General features: G+C 38.3%; 1 protein-coding gene across 2 annotated transcripts in view; it reads left to right on the forward strand.

The window, feature by feature from the left end:
• The window catches only part of PDE4D (phosphodiesterase 4D), a 353,147-nt gene that overhangs the window by 225,872 nt on the left and 109,893 nt on the right, over window positions 1-17,382 (forward strand). For both annotated transcript variants that reach the window (XM_037373545.1, XM_037373546.1), the window contains exon 2: window positions 10,032-10,223. In XM_037373545.1, the coding sequence (XP_037229442.1) occupies window positions 10,032-10,223 (192 nt within the window). The remainder of the gene's footprint in view (window positions 1-10,031; window positions 10,224-17,382) is intronic.

Genomic DNA, 17,382 nt, shown 5'->3' on the forward strand with positions numbered 1-17,382 from the left:
CTTTAAACAGTACTTGCTATGATTTAAATGATAATTGCTGCTAACATGTACCAACATGAATTCTCGTGGGAGTAGAATTCGTATATGATTAATTGCCAGCAATTCTTTATTGCAATTAGAGGAATGTTACAACAGTGTAAGAAAAAAAAATAAAATGTTGCTTTTCAAATATAATTGTCTTCTTTTCATGGAGCTTTCATTGGCGTAGGGAATCTGGAGCAACACTGGGAGACACTTTCTTTGTCTAAAGAGATAACTGCAGTTCCTTACCCAGCTGCCTCCTGCCCACTGTCCTGTGAAGCTGGCCTTGATTTCCTGTAGATATCTATGTGTGCACATTGTGCTGGTGAAACAAGCCATCTTACCTTCTGTGTGCAGGGTTCTTACAGTCTGGGCTATAGACCACCTTCTTTATGGACATTTTTGTCCACAGCTCTTACCCGTTTTCTGGAAGACACACTTTTGAAGTAAGATTGGCTTAAGCTCAGTTGTGCAAAAGACTTAAGAATTATGAGCTGGGTGATGCTGAGGCATGCGACCTCCTCTTGTCATTATCATTGCATCTTCTGGCTCTGGACCTCCTTCTGAACTGCATTCTCTGGGAGATGGAAGTGTAGCCAGGAGTAACCATGACTGCTTTTTCCTGTCAGCTGCTGGCTGGGGCACTGTTTGCCAAAGATCTCTGCCGCTAAGCACAGGGTACATGTAACCATATCTTCTGTGACTGTGCCAGGGGTCTGTTGTCATTGTGGCCATATACGATGATTCTTCAGAAGGATGTGTTTTCCAGGAAGCTTCCCAATGCGTACTAGTGTTAGCCCTGGGGAACATTCACGTGTACTTTCCGTATTCCATGCACTCTCATCACTACTGTAGTGTACTGATTTACATAGTATGGGTCTGAGGAGCTACCTTTTTTCCTACGTACTTGCTTTATCCCACCACTACTTCAGAAAGAATATATAAACAATTTGGCCACTTCTGATAATAGCATCCAACTGAATTCCCAGAAAGAGGAGGCTGAGCTCTTTCAGTGTATGAATTTTCTTTCTCTGGCAGCAAACTGTTTCTGAATCATGATCTTACATTTATTTTTATGTTTTAGTTTTTTCCTGAAAGAAAGGTGTTCCACTAATATCTTAGGGGAACTACATTTTAATTAGGATTAGTCAGTATGCCTGATGGATGGTTTGCATATTTGTATAAATTTATAAATAAATATTTTTAAATGTTTTGATTCAAATAAATTTAAAATAAAAGAGAATTAATAGGACTGCAAATTACAGTAAATACGTGCTATATAGTCAGAGTCAGTGCAAGTTGGTTTTGTATCCCAGTGCCCAAATAGCACTCAAAAAGTAGTATTGCGGAAAAAGGAGTAAGGATCATTGGATCAAAACTCAACATGGAAAGAAAACCAGTGCTGTTTTAGAATTTCTTGAAGAAATGAGGTGAAGTGACTTTTTTTAAAGGGTTTGAAGGTACTTTAGTACTTAGGGCCCAGAGAAAAGGTACCTTACAGAAAATAAGTGCAGACAACATTATGGAATGATTTAAGTGAATGGTGACAGATACACCATAATTAAATAATGACAATAATAAAGTGGAGAACCATCAGTCCAGCTGAGACTGCACTCCTAGAAATGCGGTGATGCTGCCAGGCACCCGCAGCAGTAGGAGCTGGTGGGTGGCTGGGGCCAGCTGGCTGGCAGGCTGCTCAGGAGCACCCCTGGATTTGCTGCGTACTCCTTCTCATGCCTGGATTAAGTGGTTCTGGTTTTCAGCCTTCTTCACCTCCAGTTACCCAAAATAGTTCAGATTCTTCAATATTTTCTAAGGGTTTTCTCATTCAGACCTCAACCCGCCACAGATTTTACCAGAAGCCTTGTGGAAAACTGTCTCAGTGACCTTTTTTTGTTATCTAAAAATGGGGATACAAGCCCCAGTAGGATTGTTAGACCAGAACCACCATAGAAGGTGATTTAAGCCTAGGATAAATCTGAACATATTACCACATTTCTTGGAAGTTATTTTGCATTTTGTTTCTCTTGTGGTTTTGTTTTGGTTTTTTGCATTTTTATTATACTGCAGTAATACAACTATTTCAATCCAAAGAAACAATAAAACATCAAATCCATGTAACAGGATCTGGAATCTGGTGTTCTTATCAGAACATCACATTAATCAGAAGATGTTCACTTGCAAGAGCCAAGTCTGAGGAAATAATAAAAGGAATTACAAAAAGAATCCCAGTATGGCTGAGCCCAACAAGCAAATTGATTTAATAGGTGCAACAAAGGCTAGCATGCCAAATGCATAGACCACTGAGGTATAATTAAGAATAATGAAGTGACATTATGAAAGAGTGCACCTTGAACTTGGTGTGAGGAGCCTGTTCAAAGCAAAAGGCCTAAAGATATGGAATAGTTGTCACAGGAAACTCCTTGCTTGGAAACTTCAAAACAAACCATGAAACAGTTTGTTTTGAGAGATCAGCTACGTTTCCTAAGACACTTGCTAGAAAATCATGAGGCAGAAGTAAAACAGATAGTTGGAATTCATTTGCTAACATGTTTGGGTAGACTAATTCTTACAAACCTTTTTGCTTCAGAATATTTTTTATCCTGCACATGTTCTGTTGGCCTGTTATCTGGGCTTTTAATATTAGTATTAAGCCTTGTTACACTCCAAATATGTCCAAAAACGTGTATGCCAAAAGCAAAAGCCAAGTTCTGCTGCTAGAAGCAAATTTCATGAAATGTCACCTTTTCTTCTTTTGCTTGCAGTTTTGATACTGGAAAATCTGTCCACACCACTTCTAAAAATGGAGTTAATCATAGGGCTTGCTTGCTTGCTGAATCGCTTAACTGGACACCCAAAGCCACAAGTAGGTAGTTGGCTTGAATTCTCCAGTGGTACAAGAAAATTCAGATTTAGATCATATGTTCCTTTTAATATCATTTGCTTACAGTTTGCTGAAAATATTTTTAAGCAATGGAAAGCAGAAGTTTTTATTAACTTCACTACAGAGAAAATAAAAATATCAGGTAACACATAAATGATGTTTATCTTCAAATGTAGGGAACTGAGACAATAGACCTTCTAAAATGTCAGTATAAATATTTTTCTTTTCCCCCCCTCATTTTCCTGAGGTCTTCAGTTTTTACTAGGCATGGGAAAAGAGACAGAAAGGAAAGTAAAAGGAGAAAACCAGATGTGGTTTCTCCTGCATCATCACTGGGTAGACACTGTCAGAAAGGAAACATTTTGAAAGGTCCTAAGCAGAGAATTAACATAAGAAATAAAATTTTGGCCTGCTATTCAAATATATAAAAGCACTAATTTTTTTTTACAGGGAGGGGTTTGATGCTCTAGGTTAACCAACTTAACATCTAAAGTCTAGTGAGAGCCTATGGCAGGGACTGATTAGTGACAATTTGTTTCTTTCTGATAAAGAAAATTTCTAAAGTTTCATCTTTACTAAACACTGGAAATAACCATGTCTGGAAAAAAAGGGACACCCAAGTCAGCTGTTCACTCAATTTAATGCTTAATTTATTAATAAGGAATAATAAGGTTCAAGAGAAGTCATAAAGGCATAACTAAAGTGCGCGTCCAGTCTAGTTAATGAATGTAAAGCGTGTCTAAAATCAGTATTTCACAAAGAAATTATGGTAATTATTTGGTGTATTAGCAAATCTTTGGACAGATTTACAGCTGAATTCAGTGAATTCAGTGAATATATTTACTGTATAAAGTAAACCAGAATTTAACTACCTAAAATGCATCAATGAAAATTCGGTTCTTATTAGCAGATAATGTCTGTTCCAGAGGAACAGGTTTTTGTCTCTGTCTCCATTTATTTCTTTCTCTGCCGTCTCTGACCGAGAGCTGTAAAATTAACATAATACAATCAACATCCACCTCACACAAAATGCTTTATAATGACATAGTATTTCAGGAGTCTCTGTGTGGTTTTTAAAGAACTGTGTCACAATGGGCATAATTTCCACAGTAACTGAAATGGTCTGTCCTACTAAAATAACCTGTAGCTAATTCAGAATAAATCATCACATCTATGAACAAAACTTTAAACTGCCCTGCTTTGATCAGAGACACACATATCTCTGGAATACACAGTAATTAATGCACACAGGGTCTAAGAGCACACTACATTGCCTGTCACATCCCATCTGACAGAGAATGAGTTTTCCCCTGTGCTGGGTTTTTATACTGAGCAATTCCAGAGACAGACACACTGGCCTTTCTCTGCAATCCTCCATATCCATGGTGGATCCCACCAGCTGAGCTTGCCCACTGCTTTTTTTCATCCTGAGCAATACAAGTAACAAATTCAGATTTGGCATTTGAAGGAACCATCTGAACCTCTCTTTTCTCCAGTAGCTACAGGCTGCCTCCTCCAGAGGTGGGCTCCTATCCTGGGGCATAAGGGATAAATAGCTTACTTTCTCCTTGGAGACTTTAATAACATTTTGTTACCTTGCTTTTGCTTTAAATGAGACCCTGCCCAAAGGCAGTTGCTACAGGGCAGCTTTTCTGTGATAATTTCAGTGAATTACAGCTGCTATGCTGAATCTACCCATTCAGTGTGATGGTTGGATTGTCCTCCCAGGTGAAAATACAGGATGGGACTTCTGGGAAGTAAGGATGTTGACCTGTGTAGGTAGGTCCTAGCACGGACAGATGGCTGGAGAGATTGCTTGACACAGGACAATTAATTCCTTCGATGGGGGACAAAAATTGCTCCTCTAGAACTTCTTTGTCTCTCTGTAATGTTTAAAGATGGCCTTAAAAGATAAGGTGTCCCTAGAGGATCGGTTAATTTGGCTTCTCCCTCCCCATAGTTTCCAAGATCAGATAGGCAGAAGGTGGAGAGAGACTTAAAGGGGAATATCTGGAGTGCAGTTTCTATTCTTAAAAAGTCTAGTAAATTCTTCATTTTTGGGTGGAATTTATTTCCTTCCCTCTTCTACTATTGTTTACTTCTCTAAAACAGAACAAAACAAAAACCCCCAACAAAAGCCTACAGAAACAAACTGCTGAACTCTTAGTAATAAGGAAGACCAACATGAAGATTTTCTGTGCAGCTTTAATTACAAGCTCTGGTTCATATTCATTATGATACCATTACTTCTGATGTAACTAAAACTATTTTGTACACAGATCTTCCCCTTTTTTGTTTTAGCAACCTTGTAGAGAGTAGGAGAGTGTTATTTAAAGACTCAAAAGGAAGTCCACTGAGGGTTTCTTACATTGTGTAAAGAAGCTGTGCAGCCATTAACAATGAAGTGGTGCTGCTGAGATCCAGGATCCAGAACCTCTCCTGTGCTTGCCACAGATTTCTACTATTGCCTGAAACAAATCATTAGTAATCTTCCTAAACATTGTCTTTTATGCTGTTACTTCTTGTGCTGTTAGGAGCACAGGGAGGATAAGCCATTAATGTTTTTACAAGTCATTCAAGAGAGTTCACCACCTTTATCCCTATGTCAGTACAGAGCCTGGATGATATGCAGTGGGCAAGATGTGCAAACACAAAGAATAGCCACAAATGGAAAAAAGGCTGAGCTTCATCTCATGTCATGTTTGTCATCACAGAACTCTGAATAAGGCAGGCTCTAAGGATAAACACTATCCTCTAATGTCATAAAACATTTTGTCAAAACGCAGGCACAATAGTTGCTGAATTAGCACTGGCTTTTCATAGCTTTGGCATCTGTGAGGTTGCAGCAAAGCTCTTTGAACACAGAAAATTCTGTGATGTGTGGTGTGCCAAATGCTCCTGTCACTAAAAGCAGCTTCAGTTTGCATGGGTTGTGCAAAGCGCCTGAAGCTGACTGCAGAACAACAGTGGAAAAATCTGTCTTTACATGGCCAGTTTCTGCGTGTGAAAAACAGCAAAACACTTTGTGTGCCTCCACTAACAACTTCCATGCTCGTTCTCTCTTTCCAAAGACCACCCTCCACCAGAAGTGCAGGGAGGCTAAGGAACATGCTAGGCAGAGAGTACCTTTTGGTTTGCCATTGAACATGTAGTTTTTAGTTTACAGCATATTCTTACTGTGGCTTACAGCTTAACAGGAGTGGAAAGATAAATGTGAAGCAACCATAGCTGACTTTCTGCAATTTCTGGCCAGGCAAATTAGAAAGTCTTTCCTATTTTGTATCTTAAACTTTTTTTTTGCCAGTGTATGCAGTAGTAAAGAGCAAACAACTTGTGTGAAACTCTTCAATTCCCTATTCTCATTCTCTGTTTAATGTAGTGTGATCATCAGTGCCATTTCTTGCAAATAAGACTTGTGATTCAGCCAAAGGAACAATTTATTTGATTTTCAGTGTAATAACACGTTTAATTTAGATTTTTACAAGATTTATATCTGAAATTGTTAACAAATGTCTCAGTAAGAGCTAACTAAACAAGATGCTTACTGTGTGCTGTAGCATTGTAGAATTTTTTTTAATATAAACATATGTTTTTGGCAAACAGTGCTGTATTCACATTCCCCTTTGACTGTACAACTGACTTTTTTTTTTTTTTCCTTGATGCATATTTACATAAAAGACGTTTTCGTTGAACAGTGTGAGACAAGCCCTAGCTGGTCCGTTTGGGTCCCGTTCATTACTTGTGACGGCCATCTAGTGGTCACAGCGCAGTATCGCAGGACAGAGCTCCTGCCCCAACAGCCATCTATAAGCAGTACGCATACTTGCTGGGTGTTGCAAACCGCAAGGCGCTTCCCAGCTGATGACACTGCAATTTCAGCTAAGACTTTTAAATTTTTAAAATCACTATTCTATAATCTGACAGTAAAATCATTCATAGAAGCCTGCCCTTAGTTTGTGGCTGGGAGATCTAAGACTGGTGGTAAAATATTCATATCATGTCAACAAAAGGTGGGTGAAGACAATAAAACAAATGTGCAAACAAAACCATATATTCCTTTAATCCAATAAAATACCTTTTGATCAGGCAAATAATTAAGTCCACTGTTAAAGAAATTTAATAATCATTCTGTATTCAAAATTTTCCTGCTGTGAGACAGACTCACATTTACCTTCATTTATTTCTTTAGAGCTTTCAGGCAAACTTAGATATGTTTTGAATTATACTCCGATTGCAGAAGTTAGTCTTATTAAGCACAGGAGTAAACAGTCCTATTTTACCTGATTACATGAAAAATCTTCCCTCTTGCCTTCAATAGAAAAAATACAACCTGTGTATTGTTTAGGAGCTCGTGTGTTCTTGCAGCTGTTTAAAGAAAAAAAATATTTTATTTCCTCAATGAAATAGAAGTGTTAAGAAATTTGAATACAATGAGATCACAAATGTTCCAAACCCTTCATTGGTACTGTGAGTATTTTGCGCTCCTGGAATGCTCTGGAGTTAAAACCCAAAGATACTGATGGCTAGTGAATAATAGTAGGGATGCTGGTAGTAATGGCAATATGTTTATGAACTTACAGCACTGTAAGCTGCAAAGGATGATTTACTGTAGTATTCACACTATCTTGTCCTTTCCAGTATGTTTTTCAGTACTTTTTTGAGAGCAGATCTGACAATGAGCACAAAGACGTAATGAATAGGAAAAATGAAAGGCAAAGAAGAGCTTTGCATTGTCCAAGATCACCCAGCAGGCTGGTGACGGATCTTTCATTTGATGTCTTATGGATTAAGCTTTGTTAGCTTGAGATTGATAATGTCATGTGGTAGTAGCACAATTCAGGATGCAGAAAAAATACTCAGGCATAATGAAAATATATTCAGGCATAATGAAAAAATATTCAGGCATAATGAAAAGAAATAAAAGTTGGGAAGTGTATGTGTTAGGATTTACTAACAGTGAATTGTTCTGAAAACTACAGTGAAAAGAGGATTAAATTGCTAAGCTGTCTTGAAGTTTATTTGCTACCGTTTCTGAATCATATTTTTTTGGGGAAAAAATGCTTTTCTACATTCAAACTGTGAAAGGTGAATACATAATAAATAGTATAGTCTGAGAGTGGCAGGAAGCTTGCAGTTCCAGGAATATATGCAAAGTAACAATGAAACAATGAAAAAAACCGTGAAACCAAGGTCCGTGTTCTGCCAGGTAACATGCATCTCTGTCAAAATGGGCAATATATGTTTCATAGAATAGTTTGGGTTGGAAGGGACCTTAAAGATCATCTAGTTCCAACTCCCCTGCCATGGGCCGGGACACCTTCCACCAGGCCAGGTTCCTCCAAGCCCCATCCAGCCTGGCCTCGAACACTTCCAGGGATGGGGCAACCACAGCCTCTCTGGGCAGCCTGTTCCAGCATCTCATTACCCTCATAGTAAAGAATTTCTTCCTTACATCTAATCTAAATCTTCCCTGCTTCAGCGTAAAGCCATCACCCTTTGTCCTGTTGATACATGCCTTTGTAAAAAGTCTCTCTCCAGATTCCTTGTAGGCCCCCCTTTAGGTACTGGAAGGCTGCTAGAAGTTTCTTTGATTACTTCATTTAACAAAGGAAAAAAGACCATGGGAATGCTGTCACTTCAGTAAAACATTAAAGCAGCAGCCTCAGGTCAATGGTAGGTAACAGTGAGAAACAAGCTAGTGCAAAGAGTAGCATGTATCTGCTGTGACACCTGCAGCAGGCTGAAGTCTAATCAACAGCTGACATGTACTGGCTATTTTGTGTTCCAGTGTCATTAGATATAATTGAAAACCTGTGGGTGTCCTTCATTGAACACTGTTTTAAATTAAGTACTTTAGGTGAGTTCAGCACAAATGCATACTATGATGTTAACACTTATCCATGTTTAAAAAATCACGGGAAAGATCCTGTGTTCATCCCTCATTCCTAAATGCTTTAGCAGTATTAAGTTCCCATTAGCATAGCAAATAAAAACTGATCTTTGATTTTATAGAGACAGAACCAACTAGGGAAACAAAAGTAATCTTCCACTTTTAGCTGGATAAAATGGGCTCCATCCCATCAGATGGAGACATAATCTTGCTAATACACTCATTTGTAACCTCTGATATTGCATACCAAAACACATTAAGTCTAAAACCAGAGCCACATGCTCCAAAAAGACTCCTAATGGTACCAAATGCAGATGTCAGGCTGCTAAGCAACACAAGTTGCCATGAGCGCATCCTCCCAGCACTGACCACCTTGCACTAGTTTCTAATTGATTGCAGACTCCCATTCAAGTTCTTTACACCAATTTTCAAAGCCCTTTGTGGAAACATCACAGACTACATGAAAGAGCATCTTCTCTCTTCTCTTTCTTTCTCTACCCTCACCCGTCAGCATGTCATGATGGCAGTATTTCCTAGGAAAGATAAGCCTGTTTACCACTCTTAATACAAAATACAATACCTAGAAGTGCTGGATCTAAACTGTATAGTTTGAAGATGTAAACAACCGTGGAAGTTGCGCTGCTTGGCAGTGAGCGAAAAACTTCAATCCAATTGTAAAATAGCAACTCTAAGGCACACAAACATGCCCAAGCACCCACATATGCCTTAATCCCACCCCAGCACTTTGTTTATTGGGACAAGACAAAACAGGTTCCTGAAATATTTTGGTAGTAATGAAAATATTAGGGCCGGGTACTCAGTAACAAAAAAGCCCTCAACTGCCTCAGCAGTGGGACACAGGATAATGAGGGTCCAGCTCAGGAGAGATGGGGCCTGAGGAGGGAAATAATGAAACATTATGCTTCCTCAGGTGTAGAGCTCATCAACAGTCTACATGCAGAGAAGCATAAGGCTTCCTGTATTCCTAATAGTGGGGGTTTTTTTTGTCTACTAGATTTCTTTTCTTTTGGACTTGTTCTATTTAGTTGTCAGCAATTTTAAAGTATATTTCTTGTGTGCCTTGCGTTTTGGCTTAGCAGTGGAGTTGACCATGCCTTTATTTCCCTATTATTATCAGGAAGTAATTACCTAGTGATAAATTTGTCAAAAGAATGTTTATTACTTTCAAAATTCTTACGTTAATTGTATAAATCTTTTTCTCCTTTCTTTTTGCAGTTTCGATGTAGACAATGGTACATCATCGGGAAGAAGTCCCTTGGATCCCATGACGAGCCCTGGATCAGGGCTAATTCTTCAGGCAAATTTTGTCCACAGTCAGCGTAGGGAGTCTTTCCTTTACCGGTCAGACAGTGACTATGACCTGTCTCCAAAGTCCATGTCCAGGAACTCCTCCATCGCCAGTGATATGTAAGTACATTATAAAATACTTTTAGCCTATGTTTTATCTTCTGTCTTCAGATTTTTCTAGACAGAAGGCATTTCTTTTTAAAATCAAAGACAGTAATCATGCTGCTGACATCATGGATAATTTTTTATTTCTTTAACAAACCTGGTACTTGTTTCTGCAGTTTTCTGAAAGTAAGGATATCATGAGGGTGTACTTGATGTATTTATGCACTTTATTAGCTTTGACAAGTAATGAAGACAGTCAGTACTGGTGTATCAAAACACTGAGAGCTGATTTTCTGGCTACAGTTTTCAAGCGAAGCCATAGAAACTCAATTTCTGCTTCTTAATGTTCTTAAGAAAAATATTCTGTTTATTTGCATTGGTTATGTTTAAGTTTTTGGTTAGTAGATTTACCAGCTGGCAAAAATTAATAAATTCAAGAGAGACAAAAATTATTTTAAATATCCTTTTAACTAAAAGGCAAAAATTTAACAAAAGGCCTTTGGAAAGTTATTCTGTCCTCTGTCACTGTTCTGTGATGTGTGTATTTTCTGCTAGTGGGTCATACCCACTATGTGTGTGTGTAGACCCCAGGTTGCATGGGTAGTGAAGTCAGGTGCAAATCTCTTTTTTTGTAAGACACTAAAACCATGTTAAATGTCCTAGCTTCTAGTCACTTCTAAGTAGTAGAAATTAAGAATAATTAATTTGTTTGTTTGCCTTACCTGCTCCAAATTTCACTGCCAAGTAGGTGTTTATGGTTCAGTTCTAAATCACTAAAATAAAGGACCGTACTTGTAACAGTCCCCTAGTGAATAAGAAAGTCTAAAGCATTAAAAATCCAGCATTAAAATAAAAACTATTTTTTAATGAGGCAAACCCCAATCAATCTCTTCTTTAAAAAGTAAGAGTACACACAACAAAGGAAAAAGGTTTTTACAATAATGAGTGAAATTTCACCTGATATTTTACCTGCAGTCATTATAATTGAATACTCCCATTTTCAGCTTACATGTAATTTTTAGAAATGTTGATTAGTCCATCTAATCATTTCTCTCTTTCTATCTGAGTTTCAAGATGAGAAAAACTCATACTTTTACAGAGGGTTTGTATAAGGTCCATACCTCAGTTAAGTCCCATAGATTGAATTACTTAATAAGCTTTGTGCCACGTGTGACCAGTTTTGCTTGAGACAAAATGAGTAAGAAAAAGACCGATCCATCTTTCCTTGTCATAAGTAAAAATGCATTTCACTTGCAAATTTTAGTGACCCTCTTCCAGCAAATCTTCCTCTGACAGATAACCCTTCTTTTAGATAGATCAGAGTCCAGCTTTTAGTGTGGCACCTGTGCCAATATACCATTTAGAAAGATTTTTACATTCAGGGGGCAATCTAGGTCACTGTGTTGCTTAGAATGAGTCATTTCAATTAAGAATTCAGTTAGTGCTCCATCCTCTAACTCATAATCCACTTCTGCATTTCCTAGAATTCTGGGTAATATTTCAGCACAGAGCAGTAAATTGGATAAACAATTGAATTACAGAAACACTGAGCACACTTTATGCTTTGGATATTTGTATCTATTCTTCCTTTCAAAATGTTCTTAAAACACATCTTAAAATTTATTGGACCTCACATGTGGATAGATTTTCGCAGTCTCCTGTCATAGAGGAGCTGCTGTACCAAGATGTTAAGTATTCCTGCCACTGTTTAGGATGGGAGCACATTAGGAAATGTAAAAAGCAAGTTGTTTTAACCATAGAATTTTAATCATATATCAGTAAGCTTAATTATAATCAATTTGATTATATCACCAAAATGAAGTAAAAGAAAACCAAGGAATGAAAGAGGAAGTACTGCATGTTTCTTAAGCATAAGCAAAATATTTTACAAAACATACACATCACTTAGGTAATGGAAGTGAATTAATTTTATGTAACAGACAAACCTAGAATCCCCTGATTCTTCAGTACTTAAGTTACCAACCTCAGTATTTCACTTTGTAAAGCAAAATAGAAGGCAAAAGGCATGCGTCTCGTAGTTGGAAAGAATATAACATAAAGATTTTTGGCATTTCCATTACTCTCAAATAGCGTGCTTAAAATAATAGATTCCACTTCAGTAGCAGCATATGGAACAAAAAACAAAACTTGAAGACTTCAGTCAAATACGGAGTGTCATGATAAAAGGCAGCCAGTGGATGGCAGTGCTAAGGTACGGAATTCATCATTCCGTCAGTATTTGAACAGCTCCAGCCGAGGAGGGGAACACAGCTGTGCTCAGTTCTCTGCAAACCCCAGATGAAAAGATGGGCTCTGCCACAAACAACATAAAGTCAAAGCATAAGATGATAACCAAGAGACTAATACAGTCGGATTCTATCCCCAGGAAAAGGTACAATGCGAGTCCCTATGCCCAAAGTAGTAAACCCCACAGACCAGCCAAAGGGAGTTTCATTCAGTGAGTCGAGATGGAAAGTAACAGAAACAAGGGCAGAGAAGGGGGAGGCAGAAAGTATTCTAAAATTAGAGAGGCTGAGGAGCCAGGATAGCTACAGAAAAGAATAAAAGACGGGATAAGTGCGAGGCTGTTCAGATGAGAGAAGGTAAGTGAGACAAACGTGGGTGCAGTTACGTCACTGAAAGACACAGAAAAGGCAGCTGTATGATAAGAAAGGAAAAACAAATAAAAAGGAGTGGGAGTCAGTAACGTATTTTTTGTTCTCAGAAGAAATAACATGGTCCTAGAGAAGAAAAAAAAAAGCAGGACATGAAGATGATATGAGAAGATGAGAAAAAGCCATTCAAGGCTGTGAACTGTGAGAGGCAGCTGGTTTAGACAGGGTAGTGCAAAATCCAAGGCAGAAGCGCACAGATGCATTGTGAAACCTGGCTATGGGGTTTCCAGCAGACAGAGGATGTGCAAGGGAAAGAGAAGCAAATGAGTGAGACAGTGAAGATGAGTGAACCAATATGAGGAATTACAGGGCAGGATCTCTGATGAGAGACAAAAAAACAAGTTTAAAAGGATGGATAATAAAGGGGGGGGGGGGTGTCAGTGTTGGGGGGGGGGCGGTGTATGTGTGTGTGTCTCAAACAGCACTGTTGCAAAACAGGAAAAAGGTAACAGAAGCTAGCTGCAAGGTTAGCAAAATCATCAGTGTTGTACTGGATGAATTGTCAGGTGTGTGTCCGAGGGCATCAGTGAAGCAGGGGGCTTTCTGGGTGTCTTGCAGAGGTGGCCTGATTGTTGATCTGTTGGAACTGCTATTGCTGCTCAGAACTGACAAATGCAGACAGAGGCAGAAAAAGTTACACTTCTAATGTTTCTTGCTAAGGAATCGCTGCTGTGATTAATAGAGCGAGAAATCTGCTTAGAAGACAATCTCTTTTTTAGCAAAAACCAGGTCTCTAACCAGGTTAAAAAATGGATTCTTCAATGAAATCAGTAGCATTCTCATGAACACTAGAGAAAATCCAGTAAGCACTCCACTGGCTGGGGCAGAGCCCATGTTTTAACTGCCACTCTAAAGGAACAAAATCATGTGTAGTCCCTCTGTGATCCTGAAGAAACAGAACCAGAGTGTAGCAAACCAGTCCAGAAGACTAAGAAGCTCTCAGTACAGAAGTCTGTCTAAGGTCGACGACATCTTCTGAAGGTGTCTAGGGGAAAAGCCATTTGACAATAAACACTCCTTAAGTGTTTATTGTCACCCTTTTCCCATTTCCACAAAGTCACCGAACACAGCTCAGATGCAACATCCTGGTCTTTCCAGGACTTGGCCAACTGAACCTTACTCAGTAAAAAAGCAGCTGGTGTGCTTTTTTATGATTCTTTTTTCTTTTTTCTTTTTTTTTTTATTATCCTCTATTTGAATAATAAAACCCAAATGTGGACAACTTTGGAATAAAAAGATCTTCCATAGTCTGATATACAAGTTTTATGTATTTAGAGAGGCTCAGCACTGTTTCCCCAGTCAGGTGAAATATCACTGTAAGTTCTAATCAGAATAATTACACAAAATTTACTGATTTTTATTAAACCTTGCTTCCATCTTTTAAGCATCAGAACATAGCCATGGAACAATGACCGTAGGAAGCTGCAGGGTCATTGCCCTGGTGATCTGCTAAATGCCCAAATGGCCACCAATACACCCATTCCCTAAACTGGCCAACCTACTGCTATTCTGCCAATACCTTCTGTAGGTAGTAGCATCCCTGTACCTACAGGTAAAATGAATGTCAAGAGAACGCAATTTACTCCAGATTTTTTTCCCTATAATTACAGTATTATCCTGCCTTCTCCTTGAGGGCAAGCTACTTTGTAGGCTGTATTTGAACATGTCTGTAAACCTTGGCTCCAGGTTTAATTTTTTTTTTTTTTTTTTCACAAAAGTAATCATCTATTTGAATAATAAAACCCAAATGTGGACTACTTTGGAATAAAAAGAACTTCCGTAGTCTGATATACAAGGATACTGACATACAGAGATGTGAGCTGTTTTGTCAGGATGAATTATCCCCTTCTTCTATAGCCAGAGAAATAGTTGTGGGATTTTTAATTTGGGGGGGGGTATCTTTTTCCAAAATAGTGCCAAAATAACCTGTAATTTTGCAAAGAATAACAGAATTATTCTGGCTGTGGATGTTACCTTAAATAAAGGGAAATTCCAAGGTAGGGAGTTCCCTTATTTGTCAGTAACTGGCAGGTCTGGTCCTGACCTGAAGCTGCAAATGGGCTGAAATATCCCTTTAACTGGCAGGTGGAACAACTGCCAGAGAAGAGAATTTCTGAGGTAAACTTGTACACATTTCCCAGTTCTTGACAGCCTGCTCAGCTTTTTAAAAACTTACATTGTATTCAATCTGGATCAGATTCATAAAAAGAATATACTTTAAAATAATGGCAGACAAAGATGGCAAACACAGACAGTGAAAAAAGGTTCACTTGAGCCTTTAATATGCCAATAAAATCATGAAATGAGGCTATATTTTTCTCATCCAGAACAGGAAGCCAAGTTGCTAGTGATGCAGCTTATTCTTCTGTTTCTGAACCAGGAAGGCCTGGATTTCTTAATAAAAGGCTGTGAGTATGCATCTGCAGTTACAGAGAAAAACACCCTTTTCCCTGAAAGGTTCTGGCCAAGATTCTAGGAGAACACAAAAGATACGCATTTACTGAGCAGAGAAATTTCACCTCAGTTTAACAAATCAGAAATAATTGTCTGTGTTTCTAGATACACTGCTGATGAAATTCCTTATGATTTATCAGATTATTTTCTCAGAACCTGTGTTACTACTCTATCATAGATATTACTGGCTGAAAAGAGGCAGTTAAACTTCAAAGTCCAGCCTGCTTTAAAAAAATCTTTTAAGATGCATTTTCTCTGTGTCTTTCAGCTTAGAAACAATTTTAAATGAAAACAAAAATATTAAATTGCTTGAGACATTTTCCCATGGAAATAACTGTACTTACATGGCTTTAGGAAAAACAGGCCAATATTTTGCTTCATTGGGTTTTGCCTTTTTGTTCTTAAGATCTTTAGAATTGAATAAATCTCCAGGTTGCAGCTTAAATTAAGCAAAGTAATTAGTAAGTCAGATACAATCTTTTTCTGAGTTATTGAAAAAAACATTTGGAAAAAAATACCACTGTGTCCCGTCCAGTTGTTTTGAACATGTTACAAATGGAATAATGGAATCCAAAACAAAGAACTCAGTAATATCCAGCTTGCTTAAGGTCAAATAATAAGTTTGCACTACATTCATTGGTTGATCAGGAAATCAGTTATGTTGTAAATAAAAAGGGAATATTTTCAGATTGAGAGGACTTCATTTGATCTGCTTTTTTAATTCAAGAGATTTTGAGGTGTTCTAATATGCCTTTATTTGGTTGTTGAATGAGGATTTTTTTTATGACATGAAACCTGATTTTATCTTATGTTTAATATCTTATGTTTAAACAATACAGAGTCATTGGTTTGTGACTGAATGCTGAAATCCAATCATTTTCCAGATATAACTCCTAATTTGTTAAACACATCACTTCCCCTTCAAACACTTTCAAGGTGTCAGACTTCCCACCCCACCCCCCACCCCACCCCCCTTCTGGAAATAGTGGGTGTTTGAAACAAAATGGCAAGTTACTGCTCCTGTGCTAAACAAAGCAGACTGAATTCCTAAACTTCTTCAGTCAGAGGTGGCACGTTTTTAATAACATGGTACCAAACCCAGTTCTTCGCTGAGATTTCGGCTACATCACAGCACATCTCTGGGCTTGCTACGCAGATCTGCAGCAGAAGGGAGGGAGGATGGGTGTGCTTTCTATGTGTGTGCCTTACTGAAGGACGGCAGCAGTGTGGAGAAAGTGAGCTCTGTAAAGAAGGACACAAATATTTGGGGGGGGATGTCTCTTAGACTGTTTTGCCAGCTCAGTGATCACCTGCGTACACAGTCTGAATTTGTTTCACAACTCAGAACATTAGATCTTGTTTCACTCCTCAGGGCACAAATGCTCTGTGCTTGCAATGGCACTATTGCTGTGTAGAGTTTGTTCCCTGAAAATGGACTATCTGAAATTCTGACGATTTTACCTTCTTTGCCTTAACATCTTCTTGTTTCTTCTTATTATGTACATTTAGGGGCCTTTGAATTTGGTTAGCAGACCCTTTTTTGTAAACCTTGAAGCTGCGACAATCTTCCTGTGGCTAGCTGACAGCAAGCTTGCTCAGGCTGGGAAGTTACCTTGCACAGGTGCTCTTCTCAGCAACTCTGCTCTAATTTCTTTTAGAGAGGAAACTTTTCAGCCTGCAGCAGTAGGAGATTCACATGGAAAGTCATTCTTCAGAAGTAAGACAATCGTATCAGTTCTCAGCACTTAAGCATTTGGAGCAGGGACAAGCAAGCTACCAAATGTCTGCTGCTTAAGAGCAGTTCAAGGTAACACATTTTATTTTCATTTGCAACAAGCTAAGCATTTATATATGTCAGCTAATGCAATCAAAACCGATTAATAGTAACTCATTAAGCTACACTAACTTGATTGCTTCTAGTCATGTATGCACGCCCACTCACTAATTTTCTCTAACCTGAGCAGAAAACAAAACTATCCTTTAGTCACTGATGCTTGTTTGTTTTACAGATTTGCTTAGGGCTAAATGATGATTTCTATTGTATG

This window comes from Falco rusticolus, chromosome Z, assembly GCF_015220075.1.
Source record: "Falco rusticolus isolate bFalRus1 chromosome Z, bFalRus1.pri, whole genome shotgun sequence".
NCBI classification, from domain to species: Eukaryota; Metazoa; Chordata; class Aves; order Falconiformes; family Falconidae; genus Falco; species Falco rusticolus.